The following is a 16,517-nucleotide window of genomic DNA, read 5'->3' as shown; positions in this document are numbered from 1 at the left end:
CTGAGAGGGAGAACTGATTTAAAGAAATACTGCCATTTTAAAACGATGTTAAATTACTTTGAAGTTTATTAACAAATCATATGGTATTTGATTGATGCATAGACTTGCTTACTCGCCAATACCCAATTTCAGCATTTCAATCTGAGGAATTTCCGATACTGGTATTGGCACAACTCTAATAATTAGTAAATTTAGGATAAAATCTACACAGCATTAACTTGCAAAAACTCCTGTAAACAATTTAGTTGAGAACACAGATATTCAGTTTCAATAGTATGACCGTCTCTCACAACATGACAAGCTTTAGACTTCATTCTGCATTCTCTGGTCTTAAGAGGGAAGTAAAAGCAGACAGAAAAGCAAAGCGGCTGAGTAGGTAACAACTGTTAAACTAAAATCATGCAGACTGTTTCTGTAGGAGCACGACTATTTATTGTAAAGTTGTATTATGTAACTTAATAAGCCTTTCTGTCACAACCACAGTGGATTTACCTACACACTGAACGAACTGTTTAAAATAAGTGCAAAATAAGCCCAAGTCAGAAACAGCATCTTGGAATAAAATGAATTCACTCTCTACTGAGACACACACACATGTCTGTGGTGATTAATGTGCTTCAATGAGACAACCAAAGAGATGCTGTTTTCCCAACAAGCCTCAAGAGAGCCAGATGTGCTCATGGAAATGAGAAGAGCCAATCAGACGAGCTGTCTCTCATCACTCCATCACTATGGAGATTTGCACACATTAACATTCATCACTGCTGCTGCTGCATCGACCGACTCGGCCAAACACTTCAATAGGTCAGCGAGACAAAACCACTAGTAATTAACCTGGCTTATAATTAAACACCAGACTGATCAATGGTATTATCGAAGCTACATAATCAATTGTTTAGGTAAATATAGGCAGTACTGTGGGGCAACAGTTTAGAGAAGATCTAGTCTGCGGTGGACGGACTGAGCTACTTCCACTTTATCATCATGTGTTCATCAAAAATAGTCAGCATGTAGTTGAGTGATGTATTCTAGTCTGGGATTAATCCAGCAGGTTACATATATATTGATTATATACAGATTAATACATCATCTTGAAGTTGTAGGTAGTCGATGCTGCTCAAAAAAACTGGAAAAATATTCTGAGTGCAGCATACATATTGATTTGATGTGGTCCAACCTCCAGGCTGATGACTTATTATGACAGCAGTAAAGACCACCCAGGGGGCTGGAGATGACCCGACACTGCAGGCCAGAAAAAAACGCTAACAGGAAACAGGCCAGCCTGCCTTACATCATAACACTTCTAGCCAAATGCTAACGCTGATCAAATGCTTGTTCTCTAATTAACAAGCAGGATCTATAGGCATTACTGTTACCGAGACAATGTTGGTAAAGCAGGGAAGTAAAGAGTGGGTTAGTGCTCTGTTTTTTTCCCTCCTTCAAACTGCAGCCTTTAATGAGCCCTGTTGCATGGTACAATTAAGAAGCTTGCTGCACAGGAAGTGTCTGTGTTGTATAATGCAGGCTGAGCAGCCATTTGCCACTGAGTACTCAAAGCATGTCGGGATTTTTACCCCCAACCAAACACTGTAACAGGTTAATTCACAACCTAAACCAGCAATTAGTTCCTCTTATTTGTTACTTTTGTCCACAAAAAGTTAAACCACCTTGTGTGGCACTCTCCTTCAACAAAAACATCAACCTTCTTGGCCACACAGAGCTTCCCATCGCTGGCTCAAGATTCCAGGTCCTCAGATAACACCGCTGATGCACGCTCACACACATGCACACACCCACGCATGCACATACAAACACACTAGATCTTCTATGGGATTACTCAAGACTTGGTCATGCAAAAGTAAGCCTTGGCTATTTGCAGTACTGGCAGGATAATGATGACACATCCCAGTTTCCTAGGGAGTTCTTCCAGGTGGACCATATTCTCTTGTGGTGACTGACATTAGAGGGATCTGATCATATCAGTATGCATTATCAATAGAGATCTTGCTTGACTTTATTATCCTAAAACAGAGTACTTACAGTGCAGGTTAAGTTAGGTTTCTAAGCAATCTCTGTCGAGTAAACATTTGGTCAAGTCTTTCTACAAATGGCAGACACTACAGACATATCCCAAACATTTAAATGCTACAAAAGATGTCAATAAATTACAAGTATTCTGTAATTACTAGTTACATACCAAAAAGGAGACTGTAATTAGAATTTATTTGACTATAACACCTGTGATTATCTGGTTTACAGGCCTTAACAAACCAAAACAAGTTAGGACAAAAAGTGCCGAACATCCAACAATGTAAGGCAAATACTGTTTCCTGTTACACCCCAATCCACGCAGCTCATCTTTTTGTTGTCTTTACCTCAAGTACGACATCAAACTATGACACCCTGTCTCATAGCTAATGTGCGTTCCAGTGTAACGTAGTTGTTTACAATGTACCAGCATCAACATGCGATATCACCTTTCAATAACTGGACAATCTGGAAGTGGCTCTGAATGAGATTCTATTCTCAGTACTCCAACATTTGCAGGGAAGGTGAGTATGTGCATGTAGCTGTGCTGCATCACGCAAGTCTTTTCTAATGTGAAATGAAAGAAAAACAATCCAAAAAGAAACCAGAAATAATTATGAGTATAAACATTGCAGCTGATGCCTTATGAACACAACTATTCAGACGAGAGACTGACCTTAGTTACAGCCTATACAAATTCACACGTTTTGCTATTCAAATCTTTGGTGTGTGCACACACATACTGTAACACATCCCACAGGCAATTGAAAATGTCGTAATAAAACAGAGGTGGAGCATTTGTGCTAACAGAGTGGACAGATTCAAGAAACTACATGCTGAAATTGAGGCCGGTCCATTTCCTCCTTTGGTTAAATCCAACCAGTTCCTAAATACTTCTCATGCTTTTAATTCTGCAGCAGCAGTGGCTGAGCCAGGATCAGGTTAACCTTGCAGTGTGACTCGCAGTAGTGTGATCTCCCTTCATAATAGCAGGGTACATTTTATCCTTGCACACATTCTTGTGGAAATGTCCATGGATAGGATGCTAGATTCCTAGCGTTATTTTTCATTATTGTCAGTCCTCTGCTCTGACTGAAGGCCGAGCACACTGACATCCTTTTAGTCCTGGATTCCTACATTTCACATCACGCTAAACGTTGTGGATATTTTCATAAAACCACAGAATGGGGTGGATGTAAATTCCAGATTGAGAATACTGAGTGGAAAAGTCCAGGGAAACAGGAAGAATATGGGCTAAATACGGTTGTTGCCAGGAGTAGAACATGCCTACACCCACACTGGGTATGCAGAAAACTCCCTCTTACCCTAAAACACTAAAAAAGCTGTCAGCCCAACTGAAGCTCAAGTCATAACAAACTGTGCATTCATGCTGGCAGATGCAGACACAGTAAACATCCATGTCTGCATCTGCAAAGGGGCCAGCTGAGGCATGGATGCAAAGCATTGATAGAGACTGTGCTGCAGCAGTTGGCCTACATACTTATAAAAAATGTGCCTTTGGCTTCAGAGGACTGTCTGTGACACGGGACTGCTGCTCCAACCAAAACTCCTTTATCGCCCCATCACGACATTAACAAAAAGCAAGTATGCTGCAGCCTCTCTTATCAGAGCTCGGTGTCTGACACTGCAGCTTTATCTGAAATTCAGGTCAGACATTGTTATAGTTGCCCTCCCTGGAGAGTGGAGGGGGTTATGCCATATGTCAACAAATAAGCATTAACTGTCTAATGGATGCAGAAGAGAAAAGACCACTTTGACACATGATAAGAGGAGTTAAAGCAGGAAGCTGCAAAACTGCTGATGATCTGTGAAGCTGGCTGGGAGAAAACAAACTGTTTCTACTGTAGACATCGACTCAGATCACTGTCAGCTCCAACACAAAAGACACGGACAGCAAAGCGCTTCCTGAACTCTTCCTGATAGATAGCAGATGATCACTTTTGACAATAATCCCCAAGTGATGAGCGACGCTGTCTAAGCTACTGAATGTCAGCTACAGTGCAGCTAGCTTCAATTACATCGCATTTAGAGTTTGTCTATCAAGTCTCAAACAAGCACACAGCAGCACTTTGGTATAAAACGTGATTAAAGTGCGGTAAAGTGAAGCTAAAGCAAAGCTAGGTAAGCTAGGCGCCAGATAAGTTAAGTCGTGATAAACCGGCTCCAATGCTACAAAATATGACGTTACAACTTTAGCTAACGTTAGCTACAAGTACTTTACGTCGTTTAACTTGTATTATATTTGAATAGTATGGCTACTAGCTACGGTGGGTACATTCAATCTAACTTTTAACGTTAATGCGGGAAGAAGTTGCAGATTTTTCCGCATCCATTGTGAGCAGATAAACCGGACAGCGAGCTAACGTTACTAGCCCAAAAAGCTCTGCGTGTTTCGGCTCGTTCAGATGAGCCGGTTAGCGGCGGCAGTTGGCAGCAAACGTTAGAAAGTTGTTACTACACTGTCACACACAGCTGGGTCGCGATATAACCACGACTGCCACGGTTTTCTTACCCATTTGGGCTCGCAAGCCTTTGAGAGTCGAAGCACCCTCCGCCATTTCTATGAAGTTTTCCTTCTGTGTTTTTTCTACAGCAGGGGCGCGTAACACAGCCGGCAGGACTCGGACACCGCGGGGACGTGGACATCAAAGATAGGGTGAGAGGGGAAGAGGTCTCACTCTGACCCGGAAACCAGCAACGGGAAAGCGAGGAGGAACACGGCCTTCAAAATGCTGCTGTGTGGATGCAAAGTTTCACCAGTGTCGGAGAGTAATGAACTACATGTACTACATTTTGCAGTAGCTTGCTGGTAGTTCTACTACATTCATATTTGCATAGTGTTTAAAGTAGTTAAATAACTTTTTTTGGCCATTTTTTTATGTAGTTAACTACTCAAACTACAAAAAAGGGTCATAAAGGGAAAGGAATTATTTAAATGATGTATTTATTATTATAATTATTATTACATCACTGCTTCTCTACTCTCATTGAACCCAATTTGACCAAAATCATTCAGAAGTTGTGATTATTGTTATTTATTACCAAATATTCAGAGAAGCTGTTGCGTGCTATTTTAGAAGTGACATGTCTAACTGAGTCATCCTGCTCAGTGGAGGCTAATAGCTCCAGCTGGACTCTAGTGTCTGAAGTAAGGTGTCTGACTGATGGACACTACACACAAAACCGGAGCTGACATTCCTGACACATTGCCACGAATAGTGTGGTACAGGGGTGTAAATATATAGACAGGCAGGCAGTGCATTTGCACGCGGCCCCCTAGCAATGTGTTGGGTGGAGAATGGGCCCTTATGAGTGATTGCCACCTTTAAAATATGCCTGTGATCAAAGAGGAACTCTTATTAAATTAAAAACAGTACCATTTGCTATATATGCCCTTGAAAAAGGCAAACCCATCTCTGTCATGTTTATTTTTGTCCAATAGTCAATAGCATCTATAACAAAATTATATGCTTATTCCATAACTATAAATCAGCAATTAAAATTGTTAAATTAAATTAATGTTTTCTGAATTTCTTTGGCATTTTTGTTATATACAGATATGCAGTGATGATTGCTGGATAATATGTATGCTGATGTTATCCAATGTCAAGTCTCTGATCATGTGACAAGACAATAAGTGCATAATAGCATTCACTGGGGCCCATTGTAACTACCTTACACCGTTGGTGCGGTACTTATGTTTTTTGTTTTAGGACCTGTGAACAAGTTGTCACTTTTTGCATAAACCCAGCTGAGTGCATTTCTAATTTCATATCACATGTACATTGTCAAACTGATCTTTTTTTTTTTTTACAAAGTAGTTGAACTACTTTTTCTAAGTAGCTTCAGTTAACCAAACTATATTTCTATTGAGGGTAGCTTTGCTGTAGTTCAGCTTCTTGCAGCATAAAGTAACTTAAAAAGCTTTGCCGTCAAAGCAGCTGCTCCAACACTGGTTTTCAGATGTGGTCACCTGCAGATGTCTTACATTAAAAACTTATTTTTAAAGAAAAATATGTATATTATTTGTGAAAGAAATTCCACATTTAAACAGAATAAACAGTATTTAAATATGAAATCACTTTTCCACCTATTACTATCGAAAAGAAATTAACTTAATGTTTTTCTTTTCTATTTATCTGTTTATTTATTTTACTTAAAATGCAAATAAAAGACACTTTTGATTGCTTATGTTCTCACAGTAAAACCATCATAGTAGTGTTCATCCAAGATGTGAACTCTTCCACATCCAATTCCAAGAAAATTACATTAGATGAGATGTTGCAGCATTTTCCAAAACCATTCTGTTTGCTTTTAATCACACATTAACAGTTTCTTTCCACGGGCCATTACTGTGGTAAACACTTAACATCAGTCATAAAAGAAACTAAAACACCCACTGAGGGAAAACTGGGTTGATCGTCACACTTTTTTCTTTTTTACTTTCATTGGATCCTATTCAAAAGATTTGAACGGTCAAATGTGTCTTGTGCACTTGTGACAACCATCCTCATCATGAGGTTGGTTGTCACAAAAATAGGGTTGGTTGTCCTTGTGTTAAGTTAATGAGTAAAAATGAAAAATGCAAACTATCTTAAAAATGTATTCAAAACACCTCTGACCCCATTTCTAAAAAAAAAAAATAAGTACCAACATTTTTAACAGTGCCATCTAAGGAGAGAGATCTAACGAAAGTGACAACCAACCCCGTTCTCCCCTACTTACAATTATAAATCATATATCTTAAAATACACTGTAAATTTCCACCCACTTAAGGTATTTCTTTGCGTTACTTGCAGCCTATTTGTTCACAATTTACACTTGTATAGACATTTGATACATTAATTTTGATCATAAACTATGCAAAATTTCAAGGTGTGCCATTATCTGTGACTAGCGGTGGTTCATCTTATCAATAGACGATCTCAGGGTGCTGATAAAATACCATAGCTACATTTGCTGTGAGACCCAAAAGCGCCCTCTAGCGTTAATATGGCGGATGTTTCATGCCTTAAACTGAAAGTTCATCCATTAGAAATATTGACAACAGCAGAAATTAAGTTTCAAACCCAAATAATAAAACAGTTGTGATAATTTCATTTGGCCACAGTGTTCAATTAAACCAATAAAGTGCTTCCATGATGTAAAGTTTGTTCATAAGACTTCTAAGATTCAGAGAATGGAAAGAAAACACTGTTGGTCTTTAACAAGACAGTAAACTTCACTGACAACTGGTTCATCATTTGCTTTAGAGAGAAATAGTCATGTTAAAATAATTAAAAACCTTACCAGATTGAGTGTGCTGAGGAATCTGTAACACTGGAGATCAAGGAAATTCTGATCAGTTGGCGACCTTCTCCCAGTGAGAGAATAACACATTTTCTCAGGGCTCTATGTTCTTCCTCTCGCCGTGAACACTGTATCCTCTGTCCTGGTCTGTCTCACATGCTTTAGCCAGAGGGCCTCTCATCTATTTTACATGGTAAACAGGAAGTAACACCGCATGTAGGGTTCAGTTGCAGCGACCTGGATATTGTGTTATTTAACACTCAAAGCTCAAATAATGACCTCTTCTCACGATTTGGCTTCATTAATGATGTGACATCAATTAGAAATAAGTCATTTATTTACACAGAAGCAGATACCAACACAAATAAAGTACAACGATGGACAATTAGGTGTCTGAAAAGTGTCCAATCTGTTGTCAAAGGTGTTTAATTCCCAGTATTTCCACTCAAAATCAATTAATCCCAGTAAGAGGAAACCCTTTGTGTCCCAACAGTAGGTGTAAAGCTTATTGGGTGATGCATCTGGTAACAGTGCCATCATCCAAAGTGACCCAGAAACACTGTATAACAGCTGAAGTCACTGTAACACATCCTGAGGGTCTAAGTGGTCACAACAGCTCTGTGTATCCTAGCAACAACTTCAGGATTAGGCAGGAGTGCAGCAGCCTGGGCCAGCTGGGGCAGCAGTGTGTAGGTCGAGGTACGCAGGTACTGAAAGAGGTCCTGGAAGCCTTGAAGATGGGCGTTGACCTGAGGTGGGACACCCAAAGACCGCCCAAGTCTCCTCAATGTGTCCTTGCTGTCGGCAGAGTCGAGCATCAGGGACAAGTCCTGGACTGAGTCATAGTCGAGGGTGTCGATACTCTGACCTGGACAGAGTCAGGACAAAGTCATAAACATGGATTTTAGAGATGAGCACCAACACCCAAACTCATCCACAGACTGATTAACACATGAGGAGGTCACAGGACAAACATTTACTATTTATATATATCTCTTCGAAAATAAGGTACCACATAAATACCCTGAGCCACCTCCCAGATCGTCTGAAGTTTTTGCTCCATCTGATATAAACAAAGAAAAGAAGACAGGGTCATTCTTCCAGGAGCAAATTAAATGTGTGTATATATATATATATACACACATTTAATTTATATATATATATTTATATATAATTTATATATAATGGGTTTTAGTACTGACACTGATCAAACTACTGATTAAAATACAAAGTAATTCCTAGTTCGAGGTTTTGAAATGTGAAAATAATGTATGCTTGGTTTTCTGTCCTTGACATAGGCCTAAGTGTAGATTTCAGCGGGGGACCCAGGGGACACGTCCCCTTCAATATTTACAACATGTGCATTTGTCCCCCAAAATAAAAAGTCTTAGGGCTGCTATTAAAATGTGCCTACTTAGGGCAACAGTTTATTTTGGGTGCGCCAGTACAATGGACAACCAGTAGATGCCCGCACACCAATGCAATGATGATACAGATGCAGCAAATCAAGGACAAATAGAGTCAAAAACAGCTTCTTCCCCAGAGCCATAACCCCGTTGAACATGAACATGCACTAAGCCTTTGCTGCTGTAATCTGCTAATTTATTATATTATTTATTTATTATTACACTGATTACTCTGGTTTATTCAACAATAAAAAATATAAAAATAAAAAATAAATAAATAAATATAAAAAAAAAATAAAAAAAAATAAAATAAAAATTTAAGAACATCCGTGCACAAAAAGAGGGGTGCTCAAAGGGCACAAAATAAAAAGTGAATAAAGTAAAAACAGCAGCAAATGTTTCAGCCCTTGACAAATAATGACTTCTCCACACTGATGATAGTCAAGGCCTGAAATCTTTGCTGCTGTTCTTTATTTTTTATTTTTTGCACTTTGAGCACCCCTCTTTTTGTGCATGGATGTCCACAATAAAAACGTAAATGTAACAGCGGACTCTTATTTTGGCAGGTTTAAAGAAATTGCTGTAGAAAAGGCTCAAATTAGTGCATAAAAATTCACCAGAGTGCAGGAAATTAGGTGTTTGATGCTCACATTTTTTTGGAGGCAGAGCCCCAAACCCTCCATTTCATTTGTGTCTCCCCCAAATGTTGAAACAAAGCTATAATTTAGTTTGAATATCTACTATAACTGAGGTCTGTTGTTACTTGTTATGCCATCTGTTACTACTTCTATTTTCTAGATTCAGAGAAAATTAGAGAATCTCAAAACATGCAACTGAGAATAAATAGTTAACTGTTGTTAGTTAAAACTCGAGTGTGTACAGTGTTTCGATTATCTTAAAGTCAGCCTGTCATTATGTTGTGTTTGGTTTACATGTCTGACTCTTGAATACATCATATCAACCCTCTCACAGATTTGTGGTTATGATGTTCAAGATTTCAGGTCTGCTTACATACAGTAATAATATATAAATATCTGCAACTTTTTTGGCAATATAGGAATTGTCTTCATAAAAACGACTGACAGTGACGTCTGTAAATTATTTGGGACATTGCTTCTGTAAAGGAAGGTTCTCAAATGCTATTCTTCTATCCTTTGTTCACCACAAACTAAATTCCATTCATCCCACTTGTACTGAGGTTATGGCAGAAATCTGACTGGTGAAACTCTCAAAACCTCAACAAACAAAACCAAAACTGTCTCCACAGTGAGATACCACAGTGGGTAATTTATTCTTTTCTTTTTTTGCGTGTGTGATTTTGGGTAAGCACAGTTCTCGTTAGTTTGTGTGCTGACAAACTGACCACATGGATTTCAAACAATATGAATAAGCCAGCTATCTCATGGAGTGAGTTTTTTGAAACATCAAAATATTTTATTTGGCGCACTGGTTTCCAACCTGAGGGTCCTGACTCCCACTAGGGGTCACCAAAGCTTCATGGAGGGGTTGTGAGGCCTTTACGATTTTAAGGGGTGTAAGAAATTTTAGAAAATACACAAAAGGCCTGCGGGCCACCACTTTACCTCCTCCATAGAACAGCAGAGTCTTTGCTTCTCCTCCTGTGTGACGTTCTCCTCTTTCTGCCTGGAGGGTTTAATGTTGGTGGTGACGTTAATCACAATAGAAGTAGGATGCACCTCACTGTCATGGCTCAGTGAGTTCAGGCCTCTGGGTAGAGATGGAATTAATGTAAATAATTACAGAGAGACTGGTCGGGGTTTAATTGAATGAGTAATCAAACAGTATTGTGTTTGCAAAGCACCTCAGGGGATCTTGAGCTGGAACAAGTGTCTGTGAAGGAGCCTCTGATTGTTCGGCTGCTCTCTCTGCGGGGCTGGACGTGGGTGTGTACTGAAGGTCATCTGCAGGAAACAGTCCCTCAGGCCCGGGACAATACTCAGGAATGTGCTCTGAATATTGCAACAAGTGTTTATGGGACAAATTTAGTCAGATGAACAAAAGACAGATGGGGAGAAATAGCTGAGATGTCAAACACTCACTGAATCTCTCAGCAGTCAGGAGGACGGCCCACAGCAGCAGAGCAATGAGGAAGATTGAGGAAGCTGTTGCTGAACCAATCAGGACCACTGGAAATGTTTCTTCTTTTACTCCTTCATTTAAACACAAAATTAGCCGAGTCAAAAGAGTCAAAAGGAAGAATTCATTTGTCAAAATCATCAGGGTTACTCACTCTTCTCTTTGGGTTCTTTGAAATCTCCCCTTGACGCAGTGACAGCACTCTCTGTAAGAGAACAAGAGTTATAACTTTTCCCTGATAACCTCTCTAGAAACTCACCAATCAATAAAACTATCTATACAAGCTTATTAATATTGTCATTCAGTCTGTACAGTTTATCTCTGGTTCTTACCTCCTTTAGAGCCACGAGCTGTCAAAAGCAAACACTCTTTATGGACTGTGTCATGACTGGAACACGGCACACATGGCAGCTCCACTTCCCCAGTCATGCTCCTGAGTTCATAATACCTGCACACACAACAACACTCACACACTTAACACAAAAACAAATGCTTGAACTTTTCAGGTGACTGGTGTTTCGGCTGGTGCTGTAAAGTGTGGCTCACCCTGGGAGGCAGTGACCACACTGGGCATCACCGGTGGGCGAGCACGCTGTCCTCTCCAGGCGGTTCAGCAGATTGCACTGGGTGCATCGCATGCAGGGAGCCACACCTGTATCTGCACTGAACTTTCCCTCTTTACACAAAATACAGACGCCTTCACCACCATCTCCAAAACCACAGTCCTGAGAGTGAAATACAATCAAGACTTTGAGCTGAGCAGCAAGACTGACAAAGGAAGGAGAGTAAAAGAGAAAAACATGGTGATGCCACTGTTCTGTGGTGTGTGTGTTACCTCTGAGAGCTGCTCTCCCGGCCCACACACAGTGCAGGCAACACAAGAGCCATTAGTGTGTAAGAACTCTGTCTGATCACAGCTGGGCTCCGATTGCACCAGCACACACCAAACCTGATGAAACACAGGTAAAATAATCAGTGGGGGAGAGATATTCAGTGCTTTTACCAAGTAAAAGTAGTGTTGCTACACTGGGTAAAAGTCCTGCATTCAAAGTCCTACTTATGTAAAAATACAGAAACATCATCAGCAAAATGTAGTTAAAGTATCAAAGTAAAAGCACTTTTTATGCAGAAAAATGGCTTCTTTGGTTGTATTTTTATTATATACATATATATATATATATATGTACAGTACAGGCCAAAAGTTTGGACACACCTTCTCATTCAATGCGTTTTCTTTATTTTCATGACTATTTACATTGTAGATTCTCACTGAAGGCATCAAAACTATGAATGAACACATGTGGAGTTATGTACTTAACAAAAAAAGGTGAAATAACTGAAAACATGTTTTATATTCTAGTTTCTTCAAAATAGCCACCCTTTGCTCTGATTACTGCTTTGCACACTCTTGGCATTCTCTCCATGAGCTTCAAGAGGTAGTCACCTGAAATGGTTTTCCAACAGTCTTGAAGGAGTTCCCAGAGGTGTTTAGCACTTGTTGGCCCCTTTGCCTTCACTCTGCGGTCCAGCTCACCCCAAACCATCTCGATTGGGTTCAGGTCCGGTGACTGTGGAGGCCAGGTCATCTGCCGCAGCACTCCATCACTCTCCTTCTTGGTCAAATAGCCCTTACACAGCCTGGAGGTGTGTTTGGGGTCATTGTCCTGTTGAAAAATAAATGATCGTCCAACTAAACGCAAACCGGATGGGATGGCATGTCGCTGCAGGATGCTGTGGTAGCCATGCTGGTTCAGTGTGCCTTCAATTTTGAATAAATCCCCAACAGTGTCACCAGCAAAACACCCCCACACCATCACACCTCCTCCTCCATGCTTCACAGTGGGAACCAGGCATGTGGAATCCATCCGTTCACCTTTTCTGCGTCTCACAAAGACACGGCGGTTGGAACCAAAGATCTCAAATTTGGACTCATCAGACCAAAGCACAGATTTCCACTGGTCTAATGTCCATTCCTTGTGTTTCTTGGCCCAAACAAATCTCTTCTGCTTGTTGCCTCTCCTTAGCAGTGGTTTCCTAGCAGCTATTTGACCATGAAGGCCTGATTGGCGCAGTCTCCTCTTAACAGTTGTTCTAGAGATGGGTCTGCTGCTAGAACTCTGTGTGGCATTCATCTGGTCTCTGATCTGAGCTGCTGTTAACTTGCGATTTCTGAGGCTGGTGACTCGGATGAACTTATCCTCAGAAGCAGAGGTGACTCTTGGTCTTCCTTTCCTGGGTCGGTCCTCATGTGTGCCAGTTTTGTTGTAGCGCTTGATGGTTTTTGCGACTCCACTTGGGGACACATTTAAAGTTTTTGCAATTTTCCGGACTGACTGACCTTCATTTCTTAAAGTAATGATGGCCACTCGTTTTTCTTTAGTTAGCTGATTGGTTCTTGCCATAATATGAATTTTAACAGTTGTCCAATAGGGCTGTCGGCTGTGTATTAACCTGACTTCTGCACAACACAACTGATGGTCCCAAACCCATTGATAAAGCAAGAAATTCCACTAATTAACCCTGATAAGGCACACCTGTGAAGTGGAAACCATTTCAGGTGACTACCTCTTGAAGCTCATCGAGAGAATGCCAAGAGTGTGCAAAGCAGTAATCAGAGCAAAGGGTGGCTATTTTGAAGAAACTAGAATATAAAACATGTTTTCAGTTATTTCACCTTTTTTTGTTAAGTACATAACTCCACATGTGTTCATTCATAGTTTTGATGCCTTCAGTGAGAATCTACAATGTAAATAGTCATGAAAATAAAGAAAACGCATTGAATGAGAAGGTGTGTCCAAACTTTTGGCCTGTACTGTATATAATATAAAACAGGTCCTGAAAACCTTGTTTTCCTACAAGTCATTGCAGTAGTTTAATTTAAGGGTTATTGTTTTGTTAAGGTTGATTAAAATCAACTTGTTTGAAGAAAAAAGCTTGAAAGGAGAAAAAAATAAAGCACATTGCTGAACTAGAACAATGAAAAGTTACTTACTATGCAGATTTTGTGCACTGACCAATGCATCATATCATGTCACATAGACTGGAAGTACAAGTGATGTAAAAGTATCTCAATATTGTACTTAAAGGGCAAGTAGGTATTTTTCAACCTTGACTCTATTTTCCTGTTTTTGTGTCTATGTGACAACTGGGAGCAAAAACTTTTGTGACTGGTTCAGTGTTGTGTGAGACCGTGCAGTTCACAGCCATGAAACAGGCTGCAATGTGACCCTTGGGGCCTTTTTTGCATTGTCAATTTACGGCCACTAAATGTGTTTGTTTTTGCCACTGACAGGCTCAGATTGTTACTGTAAGGCTGTTTTCAGACCTAGAGTTGTCTTGCTTTGGTCTGAATCAGGGACTAATGTTACAAAGGTGCATGATTGCTAAGAGTTGGTTCGTGTACTCATGGCAGCATTTACAAGCGGATCAGGTAAAATCCTTTGTTTGAAAAAGCTGCTCTTGATTGGTCAGAATTTCCATGTGGGAAAAATCCAGGAAGTAAACCAAACGTTGAAGAAGAGTACACTTGCAAGATAAATGTGACACTTTCTAATGTCACAATGGAGGGACAACTACGCAGGTTGATTTTAGCGCGGCTCATCGTGGACTATATTGCTGTCATTGTTCATTTTAGTCAAACCATACAGTTTGAAAACGAGGCGCGGCTCCAACTAGAAAACAATGTTTTGATGCATTGGATGTGCTGAATGTGCATATTAAAGCAGTACAGGAGGAGGTGCACATTAATAATCCTCCAGGACTGTAACATGCTCATGTTTAACCCAAACAATGTGTCATGTGACTGCAGTTGGTTCAGATCCAGGTCGGAACATGTTCTCATCACAAACAAACCGCACCAGAGTTCGTTTGTAACCAGACCGAGACCACCTCTTCAAGAAGGTCTCGGTCCAGTTGTTTTGGTGTGCACCCAAGTGCGATTGCTGTGTTCACACCTGAGTTCGACTGAACCGAAGTGTCTGACAACATTATGGGAAGGATCCCTACAGAGATAGACCTTTTTGTTACAGGGGAGGATCTTTTTTGTTTAACAAGAAACAACCTAGAAATCTGCATTTTCAAAGCCACCAGACTCCATTTGAATAAACAATAATCACAGTCAACAGAAACAAAATAAAGTTCACAAAACCCCCTTGGCTTGTCTTTCCACTGTTCCAACAATCTCCAGCTCTGGTTTGGTTTAAACAAACCCTCAATTCACCCTTTTAGATGTGAAAATACTCTGGATCCATACACAATTGATTTAAAATGTACTGTTTATTTAAATGTAGTTTGGTGGGTTTACTGATGCTGATTTCAGGGCTGTTTCTGTTTGAAGTAAAAGAATCTTACTCCATAACAAAAAAGGTCTCTGTAGGGAAGTTTTCCATTAGTGGTTAGACACTAGAATAACGATCAGAGCCTGTCAGTGGCAAAAACACATTTAGAGGAATGGAAATGAAATGATAGGATTAGAGAGTCAAGTCAAAGTTTTAGCAATCTGTAAAAGGAAACTGCTTTAAGGTCAGACCTACCATGAGCACAGCAGCACAGAGACAAGCCTCCGTTGGCAAACAGTCCATGGTCCTTCTGCCAGGAGTATGTTACTCCTCTTCTTCTTCACTAGACTCAAACTGCAACCCTAAAAAAGCATGTATTTGCTTGTGAACACAACTTCAGAATTACACATATAAATAAAGACCAATTCAGATTCTAAGAGGCCAGATGGTAGCAGAGCAAAGCAATAAGAACATACTTATCTTACTGATCCATATAGTTCAATAAGCAGTGGATTTCTCATAGACTGACAACTAATTTCCAGCTTCCATCTGTGGTAGTTTGGTTTCCCTCTCTACAAGCTGCTCAGCTGAGGTAAAGCGGTGGGAACATTTTTTGGGAATGCCCCTCGTTCTACATCACTGATGACGCAGGAGAGGTTCCCAACCAGCTTACCAACCAATGAATATGAGACTTTCAGGTCTTCCACCTGGACGCCTCACGTCACACCTGGTCTTCTCATATTCCCTCTGGGAAACCCACTCGTTTTGGCTCGGGCCTCTCAGACAGAGCAGAGGAGGAGGGGAGGGAATTAAAATGTATGAATGAGACCGTTGTTAATGAACATGTTTCCAACAAGGAGACTTTGTGTGAGCGTGTTTGCAGGCTGGAAATAAAATCTTTAATACTACAACCAGTATTGTTTTGCACTCTGAGAGAACTGAGGAGGGGCATGCTGAAGGTGAGACTCTCAGACAAACAAACAGACAAAATCATTAAGTTGCAATATATTATTTGACCACATTGTGGTAGTATGGAGCCAAAAACCTCATAGAGTTATTGACATACATTGGCTGTTTCAGTTGTTCAGGCGTAAAGCAGGGCTGTACTATGGACTTCCTTTACTTTCAGGTCTGTACAGCTGAGAACAAGGCAGACGTGGACATCATGTGTCACACAGAAAAGCCAATTAGATTTGTTTGAGCAGTTATTATCTGAGGATGTAAAGCTCAAGATCAAGAATATTACTGTTTGCAGACTTGACATATAGAACACATACAGACCTGTCGTCTCAGTCATAATCATAGACAGTGGAAGCAGGGGGGGTCAGTGAGGCCGCTGCCTGGGTAACTTTTGGAGTCTGATATAATAATTTCCTGAATAAAAGATTGAATTGTATCT

The 16,517-nt window shown here is 40.3% G+C and overlaps 2 protein-coding genes across 16 annotated transcripts in view; both read right to left on the bottom strand.

The window, feature by feature from the left end:
* Positions 1-4,677, bottom strand: part of map7d3 (MAP7 domain containing 3) — a 32,664-nt gene extending 27,987 nt beyond the window's left edge. For all 15 annotated transcript variants that reach the window (XM_033633612.2, XM_033633615.2, XM_033633617.2 and 12 more), the window contains exon 1: positions 4,562-4,677. In XM_033633612.2, the coding sequence (XP_033489503.2) occupies positions 4,562-4,607 (46 nt within the window). In that variant the 5' untranslated portion in view covers positions 4,608-4,677. The remainder of the gene's footprint in view (positions 1-4,561) is intronic.
* A 3,000-nt stretch (positions 4,678-7,677) lies between these two features.
* Positions 7,678-15,462, bottom strand: LOC117261491 (tumor necrosis factor receptor superfamily member EDAR-like). The gene is made up of 10 exons (XM_033633903.2): positions 15,374-15,462; positions 11,677-11,790; positions 11,388-11,566; positions 11,174-11,289; positions 10,996-11,046; positions 10,805-10,915; positions 10,567-10,714; positions 10,328-10,472; positions 8,362-8,401; positions 7,678-8,206 (listed from the first exon to the last, which is right to left on the bottom strand). The coding sequence occupies exons 1-10, from the start codon at positions 15,419-15,421 to the stop codon at positions 7,938-7,940; spliced, it is 1,221 nt and encodes a 406-aa protein (XP_033489794.1). The 5' UTR covers positions 15,422-15,462; the 3' UTR covers positions 7,678-7,937.
* Between the last annotated feature and the right edge of the window lie 1,055 nt (positions 15,463-16,517).

This window comes from Epinephelus lanceolatus, chromosome 7 (assembly GCF_041903045.1).
Source record: "Epinephelus lanceolatus isolate andai-2023 chromosome 7, ASM4190304v1, whole genome shotgun sequence".
Taxonomy (NCBI): domain Eukaryota; kingdom Metazoa; phylum Chordata; class Actinopteri; order Perciformes; family Serranidae; genus Epinephelus; species Epinephelus lanceolatus.
The sequence above is the reverse complement of the archived record's forward strand: the minus strand, read 5'-3'. Positions and strand labels throughout refer to the sequence as shown.

Bases quoted from the DNA above. Each gene is read 5' to 3' on its own strand.
- LOC117261491 (XM_033633903.2), bottom strand. From the start codon at position 15,421: ATGGACTGTTTGCCAACGGAGGCTTGTCTCTGTGCTGCTGTGCTCATG. The intron at 11,047-11,173 runs GTAAGAACCAGA...GTTCTCTTACAG, and splicing joins AGCTCGTGGCTCTAAAGGAG to AGAGTGCTGTCACTGCGTCA. The intron at 8,402-10,327 runs GTAAAGTGGTGG...TGTTTATATCAG, and splicing joins TCTGCTGTTCTATGGAGGAG to ATGGAGCAAAAACTTCAGAC.